This window comes from Macrobrachium nipponense, chromosome 6 (assembly GCF_015104395.2).
Source record: "Macrobrachium nipponense isolate FS-2020 chromosome 6, ASM1510439v2, whole genome shotgun sequence".
Classification (NCBI taxonomy): Eukaryota; Metazoa; Arthropoda; class Malacostraca; order Decapoda; family Palaemonidae; genus Macrobrachium; species Macrobrachium nipponense.
The window spans coordinates 90,767,561-90,785,060 of NC_061108.1; the positions used below are offsets into that span (position 1 = coordinate 90,767,561).

A 17,500-nucleotide genomic window follows, 5' to 3' on the forward strand; every position below is an offset into this window, starting at 1 on the left:
TCCAAAATATTATGAGTTATTGATCGTGGTTAAACGGTAAGAGGAGAAAAAGATCAAGGAATACTGGAAGAGAAGGAGGTGCTAAGGAGGAGGTTCCCACTAGGGGAAAGAGAGAGAGATTGGGGGAGGGTGAGAGGGTGCCTCTTGAACGCCATTTCCGGTGCCAAACAGTGCCTCCGGGTAACCTAATAACAGCACATCCGGTTGTGGGTCGATTATTGCCAGGAATCTCACCACTCATTCATCACTCTGGAAGGGACGGGAAGGAATGGCGAGAGGGACGGGCCACACCGCCGGAGAAGGGGTTCAGGAATGGAGCGACAATAGGAGGTCCTCAGTCAGGGAAATGAGATGGATATTACGGCGCCGAATCAGCAAATCTCGGGAAAACAAAAGATCTAAACTGAAGTTTGAATGGTATGGGCTTTATGAAGGACGAAGTGGCAGTTCTTCTACATTTTTTCTTGCATCATTCAACTTGTTTTATTTGAAGGTTAATGTATTTCTCCACTTGAGGCCTAACTTGAAATTAGAAGGGTATTGAGCATAGTAAAATTAAATTAAAAAAAAAATTTGCATTCGTCACTGTTTAAGAGAGGACCAAATTGAGTGTTTTTATTTTTTTTATTGTAGTCAGGCTTATTTTGAGCAGATGTGCCCCTTTCGACCTCGATCTTATGTTTTATGTCATGTAAGGTTATAATAATGTTTTTATTGTATTTAAGATTTTAATCTTGAATCCTTTTTCAGAAATAAGAAATTCTTAATTCATCATATTTAGGCTTTTCTGAAGTTCATGGGGAAATGAGGATTTACTACATAAGTACATCTAGCTTAATTCTTATTAGAAGGATATAGAACCCTCCTGCCATAAGGTTTATTATTTATTCTTTTAAAGAGAATATCAGGTAACTAGTAAACTTTGGTAAAAGAAAATACAATCATTATTTTGGGCGTATAACATTCCATATGTAACGTTATCTTGATGAGGAAGTCGAAGTAAATTCATAGTATCCTGGAGGATTATATTTAAATAACGGTATTGCCTTATAATCCTTTTCACTTCAAAGATTACCGAACATCTTATTTTTAGATATTGCAGAGTTTGCAATAAACCCAGTATGTGGATCTGTGGATCATAATATTATCACGGTGAGTTTGCTTCGGGAATGACCCATATGTGACAATGCGCAAGTAAAAACATTAATGTACAAATAGAAGGTACGATTATGAAATACTGTTAGTCAGTTTTGACACAACCTCCCTATACCCTATATATATATGTATAGATATTATATATATATATATATATATATATATATATATGTGTGTGTGTGTGTGTGTGTGTGTGTGTGTGTGTGTGTGTGTGCATTCTTTTTTTGATAGATAGAATGACTGGGTCACTTATACTAAGTGAATCATGTTTTAAAAAATTTCCCCCTGATCATAAATAATAATGTAACTCTATTTATGTTCGTTGGTTCATACATGGTAATTCTCTCTCTCTCTCTCTCTCTCTCTCTCTCTCTCTCTCTCTCTCTCTCTCTCGTCATTATCATTATCATTTTCCTCAAAACTAGGTTCCACTGAGCAAATATCCTATCTGATACCGTTCCTATAGCACAAAAAACGTATCATCTTTCAAATCTAAACATCTACGTAATATGCTTCTGTAATTATGGATTTTTTTAAAGAAAGCTTTGTAATAGTAAAAATAGCCTAAGCTCTCGCCACTATCTTTTATTAATCACATTCAGGAAAAGACTGTTTATCTCGATGGAAGAAAATCTGAACAGTTTCTGAGTTACATATAAAATATTCTTAAAAGTTACGTTATCACGTATATTTTTTCAGCCCACTTTTTTTTTTCTTTTTTTACTCAGTGATTTCGAAATTCAAAATCCAAATGGAATCCGTGGACTAGGAAAGAGGTTATATAACCACAGCTATTTAACTTAGGCGGGAGGCCCATATAGCGGCGAAAGTGGAAAGTTTAGGCGTCCTTAAGTAAACTCCATAGTTGCTCTAACCCCTTTGAATCTGGATGTAAATGATCGATGGAAGGGCCACGACGACCATCTAGCATTCCCAAATGGAGTGATCTAACTCTCATTCCCTGCGAGCTGATGTCTGTGGAAAATGTACTCCTTATAGACACGAGATGTTCTCTAGTTTTTCATTTCTCTCCATCAAACTCGAAAATAGTCCTTCGAGAAACCGAGGACGTGACTCCTGATTCCAGTGAACACATATCTACTTTGCATCCGAGTACATTACTCCTGAACATATTTCTAAATTGCATGGAAAGGACGTGACTCCGGATTCCAGTGAACACATTTCTAAATTGCATGGAAAGGACGTGACTCCGGATTCCAGTGAACACATTTCTAAATTGCATAGAAAGGACGTGACTCCGGATTCCAGTGAACACATTTCTAAATTGCATAGAAAGGACGTGACTCCGGATTCCAGTGAACACATTTCTTAATTGCATGGAAAGGACGTGACTCCGGATTCCACCAGAACACCATTTCTAAATTGCATTGGAAAGGACGTGACTCCGGATTCCAGTGAACACATTTCTAAATTGCATAGAAAGGACGTGACTCCGGATTCCAGTGAACACATTTCTAAATTGCATAGAAAGGACGTGGACTCCGGATTCCAGTGAACATATTTCTAAATTGCATAGAAAGGACGTGACTCCGGATTCCAGTGAAAACATTTCTAAATTGCATGGAAAATAGTCCTTCGAGAAACCGAGTACATGACTCCTGATTCTATTTATCATATTGACGTAAATCTGTTACTATAAAAATAAAGGGAGTGATTTCGAAAATTACGCAAAATACACCGAAAGCGGCAAGCCATAGATCTGTGAAAATGGTGCTTTCTCAGTCAGATTAAACAACTAGAAATGAACACCATCTTTTTATTCAGTATATGATATGAATTTAATATGTATAGAGCTTATATGTAATTGGAAAAACCTTGAAAATATCTTGTCACATGAATATGAATGTAAAAATTATAGGTAAGGATCATATGAGTTATTCATGGAGAAATATTTCAAAATACATGTTCTGCTGCAGTGCAGTTATTGTCCTAATTTTCTTAAAACATGAAACTACTTAGAATGTACAAGAAGAAACCAATACAAATACTTATCAAAAGCGAGGATAATTTTACCGTTTTCATAAGGGTCCTTGAAAAAAAAACAGGACTTTTAAAAATGCTTTTTTCATAAGTAATAGTGTTCATGTCCCTGAATCGTATCAACGGCAAGACGGCTAATAATACTCTCTCTCTCTCTCTCTCTCTCTCTCTCTCTCTCTCTCTCTCTCTCTCTCTCTCTCCTTCTTCGCTTAACTATCCACAAACACAAAGGAATTGCAAAGCCTTTCAACTGAAGGTTCCTCCCCAGACCCCCTGCCTCCTCCACCTCTTCCTCCTCCTCCCCCTCTCCTCTTCCTCCTCCTCCTCCTCCTCCTCTCCACCTCCTCCTCCTCCTCCACCTCCTCCTCCTCCTCCTCCTCCTCAGATCTTGGATGCTGTTGATTCCTCGTTATTTAATAGCCGTAGGGTGGGACGAAAGAGGGAATTCCCCATTAACTAATGGGTTCATTAATGGGTTGTAAATCAACGTTCAACAACTGAACAAGTCAGGCCGCTTTCAATGGGATGGGAAGGAGGAGCGCTCTCGCTCTGTCCCACCTTATCGACGAGAACCTGCCATCTCCGTTATACAAGTCCTAGTTTTATATACATACAGCATCAGACTTTGGGAAAGCATTGTTCTGGAGCAAAGAGTATTTAAAGGCTTTTGGCTTCTTTGCCAAGTTGTACAGACACGTGTACATAATATATATATATATATATATATATATATATATATATATAATATATATATATATATATATAGATATAAATATAAATAGGTATTATATATTTAATATATATAGTATATATATATGTATATATATACATGTATGTACGTAATAATATATATATATATATATATATATATTATAATATATATATATATATATTATATATATATATGTGTGTGTGTTGTGTGTGTGTGTGTGTGTGTGTACCAACTGCCTTTTTAGAGCCCTTATCATCCAAGAATAATTATGCATATATATACATATATATATATATATATATATATATGTATATATATATATATATATATATATATATATATATATATATATGCATAATATTCTTGTATGATAAGGGCTCTAAAAGGCAGTTGGTACACTACAAAGCGCGTAATTAACAGCCTCAATCTGCAGTGGGAGACTACGTTTTTAAAACAGCGTACCTAATTCGTTCCACATCTGCTAAACAGTGCATGTTTATTTTTAGAAAAGCAGATATTTTCATAAATACAGATTATCACACACAGAAATATACAAATATAAACTCCACGTAGTTTTCTTGCGGCTTCAGGTTAATTCCATTCTTATAAATTTCTCTTCATATAAAGCTGTCCCTTAACATATTACCAAATCCAAGTTAATTTTCCACCATTTTCATCAGATAGCTTCATTACCAGCTGGAACAGGTTTTATTCGTTTATGTACTTTTAATTATTATGTAATCAGTAGAGGAAGTAGTTCCTGTTCCATTTATTATAACAACCTGGGGTGTAAATACGTTGTTCCTTTTTTTATCACATGAAAATCATTCTTCTGATTTGATGCCATTCATAATCACACACATGATTTGATTTGGAACCACGTAACCGGATGCTTTTGTATAACGTGTATCTTTGTATTCTGCACAGTTATTAAACTCATGCCTTTTCAATTAAATACTCTTACTCTCAAACACTATGTAAACTTTCCTGTACCTGTATTGATAACTTTTCAAGGGTATTTTTTTCCTTCTAAGTTGAAGTATCCAAAATTATCAAAACAATCTGATTTAGATGTATTGTTTTTAACTTCATTCCTGTATCCACAAACTCCAAGCTCATGTCAACACTCAGTTTTCATTATGAATTCTATAACAGTACTTCTTATTTCCTGTTAATATAATTTTTGAAAATTCGTTTCTTCCTCAAGTTACGTAGTGTTCTGCAAGCATTTTCTTACTCTTTCCTATTTATTCTGATTCCATTAGCTATTTGGATTCATTCATGCCTTTAGTATCAGACTACAATGACTCTTTGCAAGCTTCATTGATGTCATGTACTTTATAATACTTACCCGTCTTTTTTTAACCGGACTTAGTTCCTAGTTGTACGAATGGTTAACGTGCTCGCCTACCGATTCGGTAGTCCGAAGTTCGATTCCCCACTCTGCCAACTTGGAATCAGAGTTATTTATTTCCGGTGATTAGAAATTCATTTCTCGATATGAATGTGGTTCGGATCCCCCAATAAGCTGTAGGTCCCGTTGCTCGGTAGCCAACTGGTTCCTAGCCACTTAAAAATATCTAATCCTTCTGGGTAGCCCTAGGAGAGCTGCTAATCAACTCAGTGGTCTGGTTAAACTAAGATATAATTAACTTTAATCGGGCTTGAAGCTGTATAATTATTCAAAGATATCACAAACCAGAGGCGTCTTACTTGTCTTTTTTACCTGGTATTGGAACTGCATAATCATTCAAAGCCTTATAGCAATATTCTTCCAAATTCTATAAGCTAAAGAAAGAGTTAATATCTTGCTATGGTCGAATTCCTGGATAGAAATTAAAGTAACGCTTTCCTCGGCAGATAATTTATTTATTGAAAATTTACTTATGATTGTCTCCAACCCCTCTCCCTTCACGTCTTTGTTATTCAAAGAATATATTAAAACATCTTTATTAATAGTTATTTTTTTATCTATTTTTGCTTACCTCCCACGAGAGACGATAATGAGATGTCTCTGGCATCCTCCTTTATCAGCTTTAACCTCTTAATGCAATATGTAATTATAATATAATTAAATTCTCCAGTAAAGAAATTACCTCTGAACTTTAAAAGCATTTCACCTACCTTCCTAAAATTCACTAATGAACTGAAATTCTCTTCTTCTCCCGCACAGGTAAGTCTAAATGCCAGATGTCGCCGGGAGGAAAAACTCTTGCGAAATCTGGGACGAAGTCGGGAAGAGGTTTGTTCGGTATTTTGTTTTTTAAAGCAGTTATTATAATTTTTAGTCCACTTAGGGAAAATTGTGGTTTATTGGTTGGGTAATTTTGTTAACAGAAGTAGGAAATTGCTGCTCGAATCAATTTGAAGTGTACTGTGGCATTAACAACCCCTCCAAACTTCCAGAACTTTTTTTTCCTCTCTTTTTCGTGGTTTGAGTTTTGGGAAAATTAGTCGACCAGTTTGTGATTGAATCGAAATGCTTAGGTGTTTGAGGTGTTTGTCTGTGTGCATGTTTTTAATTATTTGCAGAGTTCGTACGCGTCCGCTCACACACCCGCTCTATTTTGCATATTATACATACACACACACACACACACACACATATATATATATATATATATATTATATATATATATATATATATATATATATATATGACTCACCAATGTCCTGATCGAAACTAGGGTCATTGGGCATAGGGGTAGCATCTTCATCCTAAATCTCAGTGTAGCAATGAATTACAGTGGAGTCCGAATACCCAAACGCATTAGAATTGTAATGTTTCGAATAAGGTATTTTTTATGTAAACTATGTCGAACTACCCAAGGTCTCAGAAGACGCGAACACGAAGATTTCACAATGATTCTCATAGCGAAGCCTTGGATTATTCATGTCATGCTTACAGTGATGAAGAAAGAGAGCTCTGGCTCATGCTCCAAGACAGTTAAATAGATAACTTCTCACCTATGCCTAAGTCCCTTTCGGTTTGATACTCTACGAAAATAAGCAGGTCACCATCCTTTCATCATTGATTGATTGATGGTTACGCATCAATCATCGATGTCCCATTCTACTACATGAGCACATTATTAATGACAAAGATGAATATTGCTTTGCTCACCGATTGATTGTCCTTCCCAAATTGTTTATGGCATCCTCTTAGAGAATCACATGTTCTTTACTTTCACACATGACAACAATATGCCATTCATGGTTACTTCAAAAGACTGATCCGTCTTTGTTAGCTGTGATTTGGTCGAGAATTGACAACGGGCCCAGTTTGAGGCGCTCGTTATGGTCACTGCTAGTAGATTATTATTCGTGGCTTAAGACTACCAACAATAATCAGATCTTACGGGTATTGTGTAGCCATCGATTTGGTCGTCAGTCTGTCAATGCTTTGTATGCGCATGTGGTCATTGAGTTAGGAGCTTTTCACGTACTTAAATTATTATACTCTTCTTTTGTTTCTTTATCTAAATATCTGTTCTCTTAACCTTGTCCCGGTCTCTGTTATTTTCTCACTGTCGTTTTCTGTAACTTGCCTGTATTTGATGTGGTAGCTGTGGACAATAAGGACACTAGACAAAACTTTCTGATTAGATCTCTCTTAACTGAACAATTTAAGATTTTCCTCAACGTTTTGAGAAAGATATGTTGATGTGCACCGAAAGGTTAATGCAAATTAATCTTCCATCATTGCAACTGATAATAATCTTGTCATGTGTCTAAAAATGTGAGAAAGATAGTCTCCTCAAATTCCTCAGTGCCACAAGAATCTCCGAAAAGGTCTACAAATCGAACAGACTCGTGAATGCTCTTTCCTTGACTCGTAAACAAGCAAACAAATCAGAATGATCCGAAATGATTGGCACTTATGTAGCGTAAGTCTCTTTATGCCTGGATTTTGTGGATTACGAAGTACACGTGATCCTGGCTTTTAATTGGTAGAGGGGGATGATTGCCTTGTTAGCCCCTAATCTGATTGGCCGCGGGAGTTGTCTAGGGGGAAATGATAACAACAATTGATTGGCAGCTCAGATGTGGCTTCCATTGTTTTTTCTTTTACATTCTCTCTCTCTCTCTCTCTCTCTCTCTCTCTCTCTCTCCTTTAGGCCGTTCTTATCCAAATTTGGTTTTATATTTGCTTTTAGTGTTTTCATCATTAATGTGAGTCTAGTATAATTACCACGACTGTACTTCCAACATATTTAATCAATTTTAGGATAAATTTTGCTGCAAAGGGGGATGATTGAAAACTAATCATATATAATATTATATATATATATATATATATATATATATATATATATATATATATATATAATATATATTATATATACATATATATGAATATATATATGTATATATATATGTATGTATGTATGTATATTTTATCATATCACCGTGATTAATTCCGAGGTAGTGCGAATAGGGTATTAAAGGACATTTGTAGCTTAATGCATTATATCATATATAATATATAATATTAATAAGTATACGTTAATATAATTCAAATATTCATAATATTTGGAATATATTTAGAATATTATATATATATATATAATATATTATAATAATGATATTGTGTGTGGTGCGTGAACGCGTTTTGTCGAACTATTTTCAGAATGATGAATATTATGACAGGCCACAAACTGATCCCTTTTTTCGTAAGTCCTGCGTCAACTTAAGAGGCACCTCAACGCGCGCCGGCGAGAAGTTCCCCCGAAGCGAAGGGAAGAAGATAGATGGCAGCAGAAGCAGATAGAGGCTCAATTCTCTTATGATAGGAAATTCGTCGAAGATATTCCCTTTTTGCTCATCCGGCGGACGGGGAGGCTGTCCGTTAGCGCCCAAGTGCCAGCGGCGGTGACATGTGCTATTCGTCAGCACGATAATGGCCGGAACGTGCGGAGAGGGGAAAGGGGGAAGGATTGTTGTGGGGAGGGGCTGGGGAGGGACGAGGGGCTAGAAGGGTAAGAAGTCCAGAATTTTGAAACACCAAAGATTTGATGGTGTTTCACCTATTGGTGCCATCCCCCACCCTGCGCCCTCCTTGTACCCTAATGCTACCATGACCCTCGCTTCCTTCGTAACCACCCCTTTCCCCTCCCCGGTCATATCATCTGTCTGTCATTACTTTCCCCACCATCGCTAACCTAATACGGACACCCCCCCCCCCCACCCACCTCCTCCCCGAGCCGCTGCTACCAGGCTACTACCCAACCAGATCTCCCTTCTCAAGCGGACTGTATATTAAAGGGGATTTTATGAGAAAAATGTACTTTACCTCAGATTCTGGTAGATATAAATTGATATTATCTCAGTATTTAGATTTTATCAGTTCACTGAGATCTCTTATCAAACGACCGCTAACGGGGATTGATGGTAATCATTTTTTCGTACTTTTCTTATCGCTCAACAAAATCGTACTTCTTATCTCCCCAACAAAATCGTACTTCTACGTAAGCGTTCAGAAATTTTCTATAAAAGACCTAAAACTCGCCAGAATTCCAGATTTTTTTTATATATTAAAAAACCCGTTTCCGTAAAAAAGGGAATAAAATGGTGCAGGTTGCAGTATATCTATGAGAGCTGAAAGAAACCTAATTATAGAATGTTGCCTGTGAATGAGCAATGACTTATTTGCTGAAATTTCGGACAAAATGCTGGAAAATTTAGACAGTCATCGACAACACGCTTAAACTTTGCAAGAAAATTTAGTAATTGTGCTCAAATATAAGTGATTTGCAGATCTGGGAAGTCAGTAGTATAATAAAAAAAAAAAAATCAGTTACTATGACCTGCAGCTGATATCTAGTAATGCCAAATGGACAGTATTTTCATATCGGTAACTGGCGGCTGAAAAATATTAGCACCAAGAGCTGCAAGTCATTTGTTGTGGTTTTTACTTATTATTTGTCAAGTTGAGAAGAACATTAAGGTATATCTAAATGGTAAATTAAATTGGGAGTTTGTCTACTTGAAGATATATATATATATTATATATATATATAATATATATATATATATATATAATATATATATATATCAAAGGTTTTTTTGCCACGAAGGAAAAAAATGAAAAAGCGAGTTAGCCGAGTACTTTCGGTCCAATTCGACCCTTTACTGAAGGCATACTGATTTTACAAAGAACACCATAGTCAAAAGAAGGCCTAATATACAAACTGACACTACCAGATTAGCCATAGTGTCAGTTTGTATATTAAGCCTTCTTTTGACTATGGTGTTCTTTGTAAAATCAGTATGCCTCAGTAAAGGGTCCGAATAGGACCGAAAGTACTCGGCTAACTTCGCTTTTTCATTTTTTTCCTTCATGGCAAAAAAAACCTTTATTTATACATAGCATCACGTTTTATATACTTCGTGATCAAGTTATTCATATATATATATATATATATATGTATATATATATATATATATATATACTATATATATACACATATATGTGTGTGTATTTAGAGGTATACATACATCACATACATACATACATACATACATACATGCATGCCTTCAACGTAGAAAATTGCTTCCCAACTTTACTTCCCTTAAGATATAACCTTTTATATATATTTTGTGTGTACACATGTATATTATACACACACACACACACATATATATTATATATATATATATTATATATATATATATGAAATATATATGTATATATATGTGTGTGCGTGTGTTTGCACACAGAGAACTAGTAAGTAGAAGGAGGCATCCCCCTTCAGGTCTAAAACGCTCAGTGCAGGGCGACTAACTTTATGTGGTGATGTTGTGCCTAATTAGCAATAATATCCAACTAGACTTTTAAATTGGCCTCTTAATAAAGTGGTTTCGGGTTGCAGAAGTTTCCCGGATGCCTGATGTACGACTTGTACGGTTTCCGATGTATAGGGGAAGGGGGAGGGAGAGGAATTGCTCCGTGTCGTTCATTGCGGCTGTTTCTTGATTTTGCTTCTTAGTTGTTCTTTGTCACTCGACTTTGTAAGGTTTTTTTCCTCCCTTTTTTGTTTTCGTGTTTTATCTCTCTGTCTTCAGCACAGGCTTGAGTAGGGGAATGCATGTTTGCTTTATGGCAGAAGTAATGATTTTATAGTAAAAACTTTTTAAATGCTTTTGTTTAGAGTAAAGGGGTTGAAACTTTTTTTTACTCTGATTGAACCAACTTCTTTTTTACTTCTTTTTCATCAAGATTTATTTTTTTCGAATGAAGCGCTTAGTCTTATAATTTTCAAAGGGTTCAAGTATGTAGCTTTTTACCGCATATTTATTTTTTCTTTTTCTTCATTTCTTCCCGTTTAAAGAATACAACTCTGAACTTAATGCTCCAGTCATTAATCTCTAAGAGATTCCTTAGAAATATTTTGGAAGGGAAGTGAGTGCAAGAGAGAGACAGAGAAAGAGAGGTAATTAAACATTCGATGATAGACGGACTAGGTAAAGTGAGAATCACCAAAGAATCCATAGATGAATGCGTAGATTATTTGACTGATTTTGTGTCACAACCAGCTTAACGCCTACCAGTGTCATGTCTTGATATGCCCGGGAACCATAAAGCAAACTTTTATTATGGTAGTATGAATAGCCTGTAGGGATTCTCAAGAACTTCGGGGGAAAACTGAGAGGGGAGCAGCCAGTGGAACACGCATCCTCCGAGTCGTAACCGAGGACTTACAAGGGAAGTTCTTGAGCACTGGCCAAAGAAATCGTACCCAAAACAGAGTTCAGGGAAGAAAGGAAAGAGGACGCTGTTTAGTTGCTTAATACTCCCAGCAGACTTTCTATTCCTCCAAAAGGACACGTTCGGACTGCTGGCCAAAGCTCTCTCTCTCTCTCTCTCTCTCTCTCTCTCTCTCTCTCTCTCTCTCTCTCTCTCCCCCCCAGCTATAAGAAAAAAAAAATAAAGGGAAAAAAGATTAGAAAAAATAAAGAAGATGACTGTGTCATGGAGTCTACTGATAGGTGTTGATGTGAAAACAGCCAAGGGAGCTTCTCCTCGCGTATCTTTCCAATCCACGCAGAAGCAGTTTTGGCAGCGTGGAGACCTCGCAGGCGGGATTTGATGTTGAGGAACATGGAGTGGGTGGCACCGTGGGCGGATACGCTGAGGGGCAGCTCCATTTATTGCTCCCGACGACAGATCTCCGTCTGCCGTAAACGAAACTGATGGCGTCATCGGCTGATCTTGTTGGGAGGGAGGGGGATGGAAGTTGACGGAGATGAAAAAGAAATGGGTACAAATATAAGAGAGAGAGAGAGAGAGAGAGAGAGAGAGAGAGAGAGAGAGAGAGAGATGCGGGGCCTAAGTGATACGATGGTTATGCCAGCAAGGAAGTGTGGGAGGAATGGAAATATCGTGGGTAGACTCATTAGAGAAAGGTGGGAAGAGGAAATTGTCGTGGGAGGACATCCGTCTGACAGAGAGAGAAGAGAGAGAGAGAGAGAGAGAGAGAGAGAGAGAGTTGAACTACATACGGAAGATTGAATTTTTGTCCCTAAGAATAGATGTTGACTTCAAAGGGTGGCAAGCGAATATTGCAACGAAGATAGAGTGAAACTTTAAACTACTAAGATATTGAAGATGAATCCAGAATGCAATCCACATGGTAAAATCAAACCTCTTACTTTCTTTTTGGATCCTTTTGAAAATACGATAAAAGAAAAAGGTACTAAAATGGAAAATAAGAATATAAAAGTAGCTAAGCAGATTACTATATTGGCCGAAAGTATGAGGAATATTTTACTCCCTAAATACTGCAATTATATTTTCTAACTTATTTAATTTTTTCACTTTGATTTTTTCCTACCATTAGTGATTTTTTCTTACCATTAGTCTTTAGTTCAAGCAACACGTCTCAGCCGTTATAGATAAGGAGTTTAGAATATAATCACCAAGTTATTACAAATGCTCTCAAACATAGAGATTGCTCTCAAACTTAGCGACTGCAATTTTTCAAATTTGTGATTTAGGTAACAAACCTTAAATTGAACTCATATTTTTATTAGCTGTGGGCTTTTTCGCCGTAAAAAGTATAGTATATGCCTTTGTATTTTATACTTTTTCTTTTAAATTATACAGCAGGTAATTTCTGAGATTACCAACACCGACGCTTGAGTTTCCCCTCGAATCTCTCAGATATGTGGTATGTGACAAGAGTCTAATTTGCATTATCACGTTTATGTACTACGACCCTGCTCTTTGTCTTTGGGAGTTTCCCAACCAGGATGCGCCCAAAGAGACCTTTTGATAAGAGAGATGAGAGAAATTATAGTGAATAAAATGAATAAAATAAAATTCTGATCCAGTTACATGTCTAGCATTCCTCAGTCGGTGGTAGAAAAGTCGCTTTACTTGTCAAAATTTAGTTCACATGTTGAAAGCAGTTTCAAGTTTGCTCAGACATTTTGCACTTGTGTTGCACGACCTAGTTTATCATGGTGAGGCTGCAAATCAAGCTGACGATTTTGTCAAAATATGTTCCCCCAAAGAAGAACATAACAACAATAAGTGAAAACAGCTGAGAATTTGCTACTCTCTTTTCGTTTCTTACTTGGGTCCTTCTCCTTTTAGGGGGCGTTCTTTTGATAAAATAGTCTTACTATGGGAGCAATCCTGTCTGTCGTTGGGTTTTTTGGATATTGATGTTAAATACTAATAGGAATATAATTATTATTCTATGGATTTTTATAGAGTTCGTTCCTTTGAAGGCATAATGTTATAATGTTAGTTTATTGTTCAGACCAGGAAAATTCTAAAACTTGATACTTCATGAAGAAATTCAGTTCGTGTTCTCTCTCTCTCTCTCTCTCTCTCTCTCTCTCTCTCTCTCTCTCTCTCTCATCTCGTCTCGTCATCTGCGCGTCGTTCATGCGCGTCGTCATCTTCCCTCCCTCCCTCTCCTCTTTCCTCCCCTCACACCCCCTCCTCCCCCTCTTGGTCCTGTCCCTCCTATCCCTCATTGTCGCCTAAGGCGAATGAAGTAATGGGGAGTACATAGTACAGGGGAGGTGGGTGATAGGGGTGGGGGGGTACATGATGAAGTAGGAACTAACAAGGCCAATGAATGTCATGGATGTCAAGCATAGTCATCCCTCCTCCTATTTTTCCTCCCTCCCTCCTTCCATCCCTATCACGCCATCCACCTCACCTCCCCACCTCCCATCTTTACTACCTTATATTATCATTTCCTCCGAAAAAACAATAATTATATTTTCCCCTTTATTCCTTCCAGTTTCCTGTTCCGTGTTCTGAAGCTGATGACTAGGAATAAAATTATATGCTATATTTTAATGTCGTAACACTTGAATATAATATGACTTGAGCCTAAAGAGATTGTCTTCATGCAGGAATGCAGGATGGCACTCTCCGTCAATGGTTGATTTAATAACGTTTTGTATTCGTTCGCTTATATAGTTCATTCGTGTACTTTTCATGGAAACATACTGTACGGTATACATGTATACCTATCTATGTATTTCAATCTATCTGTCTATGTCTGTCTGTGTATCTTTAGATTGATAGGTTGATAACTAGCTAGGTAGATAGATAGACACAGATAGGTAGATAGATATCATTTGTCTAGCATCTGTTAAGTAAAATAAATATTTAAAAAAATCAGCTCAACATTGTTTATTGTAATGTCACAAGAAAAAAAAATCAGCTTAACGTTGTTTACTGTTATGTCACAAGAAAAAAATTCAGCTTAACATTATTTACTATAATGTCACAAGAAGAAAAATCAGCATAACGTTGTTGACTGTAATGCACAAAAAAATCAGCATAACTTTGTTTACTGTAATGTCAAAAAAAAAAAAATCAGCTCAAGGTTGTTTACTATAAATTCACAAGAAAAAAATTCAGCTCAACGTTGTTTACTATAATGTCACAAGAAAACAAAATCAGCATAACTTTGTTTACTGTAATTACACAGGAAAATAAAATCATCTCAACGTTGTTTACTGTAATGTCACAAAGATGATGTTGGATGATGCTCCGTTCAATTGGATTTCGGAATTCAGTGAAAACCTAATTATCTACATAGATGCCATTGCAGACCTGACAAAAATAGCTTTGATGTTTTTGGTTGAAATGAAGAGTAGGAAGTGCAAAGTAATGTAACGTTCATGACTCGACCTTCTTGTCAGTCTTCATCTTTAGTATTGAAAATTTTGAGTTATAAAAAGATAGTTACCATACTAACGTTATAAAATCACATTGCGCTCAACAGTTGCTTAAATTTAGATATTTATGACTGGTTTTTCTGGCATCTTTTTGTACCGAGAAAGATTTTACTTGGTTTTGTCTTATGAAAAAGAGGTGTAGTAAGTGCTTAAATGCTACGGTTTTGCTGTAGGAATGACGTTTTCACTTTTCATTAAAACGTGTATAATGTATGTCTGAAGTAGCGCTGTACCCATAACTAATTTAGTGCAAAAGCGAAATATCGCGTAACCAGAAAAAGCGAGAAGAAAGGAAAGGAAGTAAACGAGGCGGATGATGGAAGAATAGAGCTTGTGTTCCCTCAGGTTCTCCGGCTCCCGAGGTCCTATAGTTCTCTGTCCCCTTCTCTGTCCCGCTGGTCAGCTGGACAAAGAAAGTTAAAAATGACCAACACAAGACTCGGTTACAGGTTCGCCGCTGATTGCTATTATGCTCATCATCCGTCTGGGGAGATTAACACGCCCCCCCCCCCCCCCCCCCCCCCCACCACCCCCCCCTGCCCCATATCCCCTGGACTCCTACCTCCTCCCCGAGGCAAGACCCATAGCCCCCTGATCTTTCTTTTCCTTTTATTTCCCCCCTCCCTAAGTCTAGTTCGTCATTCATCTTTTCCTCTGTGTCCCCTCACTCCCCTCACTGCGTATTTACTCCCGAGTTTTGGAACTCAAACCCTGCCTCCGTTTTCACTGTTTCCTATAACTTCCCGCCTTCTCTCGCTTCCTTAGATGTTGAGCCTCATTTTTTTCCCCTTTTATATCGGGTCCTGGGCTATTTAAGGACATGGGGTTTATCTAATCACTCCCCTTTCTACAAAGTGTGACCACTGGAACATTCAACTATATCCTTTCCCATTCACTCCTATGCAATTGCAACAATCCTCTTTTCCTCTGATTCGTTCCTTTTCCCTTCCCCACGGCTCCTTTTTGCTTCCGTTTTCCTTCCCTTGTTGTTCTTCTTTCTGTTTATCATCTCTTAGTACCTGAAGGGAAGATGTTTCCTCTATCTTCCCCCTCTCAGCCTTCATTTATTGAGGTCTTCCTTTCTTCTTAATCCTCCCTCCCCTTCAATATCTTTCAACATTTTTTCTCTAGTTTTAGGTCATCCCCTTTATTTTCCTGCACCTTACAGAGTTATCACTTTTATTTTATTACACTTTCCTGCTACCTCCACCTGCCGTTTTTTCGCTCTTTGCTCATTTCTCAGCTAAACCTTCGCTTTCTCCTAATTTCTCTTTTATCTGTTATTCTTCACCCATATTCATTAGATTTTGTCTTCTTTCCCAGTATCCTAGTTATTTTGTTCATTATTATTCATTTCATTAGACCCATAACATCTCAGTTCCAGTCATCCCTTTTATTTTTAAGTTCCAATATTCTTCTTTCACTGTTTCTTCCTTTCTTTTTAGTTTGCTACTCGCGTTTTTTTATTTTCCCTTCACAGTAGTCAACGTTTGGTCTTCTTTTCTTCCTAGTTCTATCTTCAATCATTTCCTCCCTTGTCTTCCTTTCCATTTGCCCTGGCCTTTGATATTTCCTTCTCTCCGTGTATATGCTGTTCTTTCTTCCTCCTATTAGTAATCGGCTATTACTCGACCTTGCTCTCACTTCCTTTTCTGTGATAAATCTCTCTCTCTCTCTCTCTCTCTCCTCTCTCTATCTCTCTCTCTCTCTCTCGAAGAGAAGAAGAAGAAGAAGAAGAAGAAGAAGAAGAAGAAGAAGAAGAAAAAGAAGAAGACAGCCTACCTAGATCATTTCTGCTTTTGGTCATCCTTTTTCGCTGGTCTTCCCTTTTTGTTATGGCGTATTCTTCCTTCCTTCTCATTTCTCAGTCCTCTCTTTTCTTTCTACAGAATCTCCTCAATCGTTAATAATTATTGTACATTCTTGATGATCACCTGATCACCTCTCCTCCTAACATCATACTTTGCTCAGTTACTCTTAAATCCTAGGTTTGCATTCTTTTCACACCTCCAGGATCCTATCAAGTAAAAATATAAACTGTTCATTACACCTCAACGAGAGAGAGAGAGAGAGAGAGATGAGAGAGAGACGAGAGAGAGAGAAGAAAAAAAGAAGAGAGAGAGAGAGAGAGAGAGAGAGAGAGAGAGAGAGAGAGAGAGAGAGAGTGAGAGAAAGATATGGACTGGGGCATTTAAAAATGTTACAGTTAACTTAATTGGCATTGAAGAACGCGTTCTTTTCTGAGCGCTAATTAATCAGTTTCTTTGTTTACCCTAATAACCTGATTTTTACGCCTTAAAAGATGTTGAAGTTCGGAAAGAAACACGCTCAGCAGGGAAACGATTATTGCCATTTAACTTGCTTTTAATATGTGTGTTTTATGATGGACAAGTGATGCTAATTATGATCTAATTCCGGGGACGT

The 17,500-nt window shown here is 37.1% G+C and overlaps 1 protein-coding gene across 3 annotated transcripts in view; it reads left to right on the forward strand.

Moving 5' to 3' along the window:
* Nucleotides 1–17,500, forward strand: part of LOC135216132 (protein Skeletor, isoforms B/C-like) — a 273,242-nt gene that overhangs the window by 102,841 nt on the left and 152,901 nt on the right. Inside the window, exon 1 of one of the 3 annotated variants that reach the window (XM_064251210.1) lies at nucleotides 6,047–6,110. The exons of the other annotated variants lie outside the window; for them this stretch is intronic. Coding sequence (XP_064107280.1) covers nucleotides 6,059–6,110 — 52 coding nt within the window. The 5' untranslated portion in view covers nucleotides 6,047–6,058. Of the gene's footprint in view, nucleotides 1–6,046; nucleotides 6,111–17,500 lie in introns of those variants that run through there. 3 annotated transcript variants of the gene reach the window in all.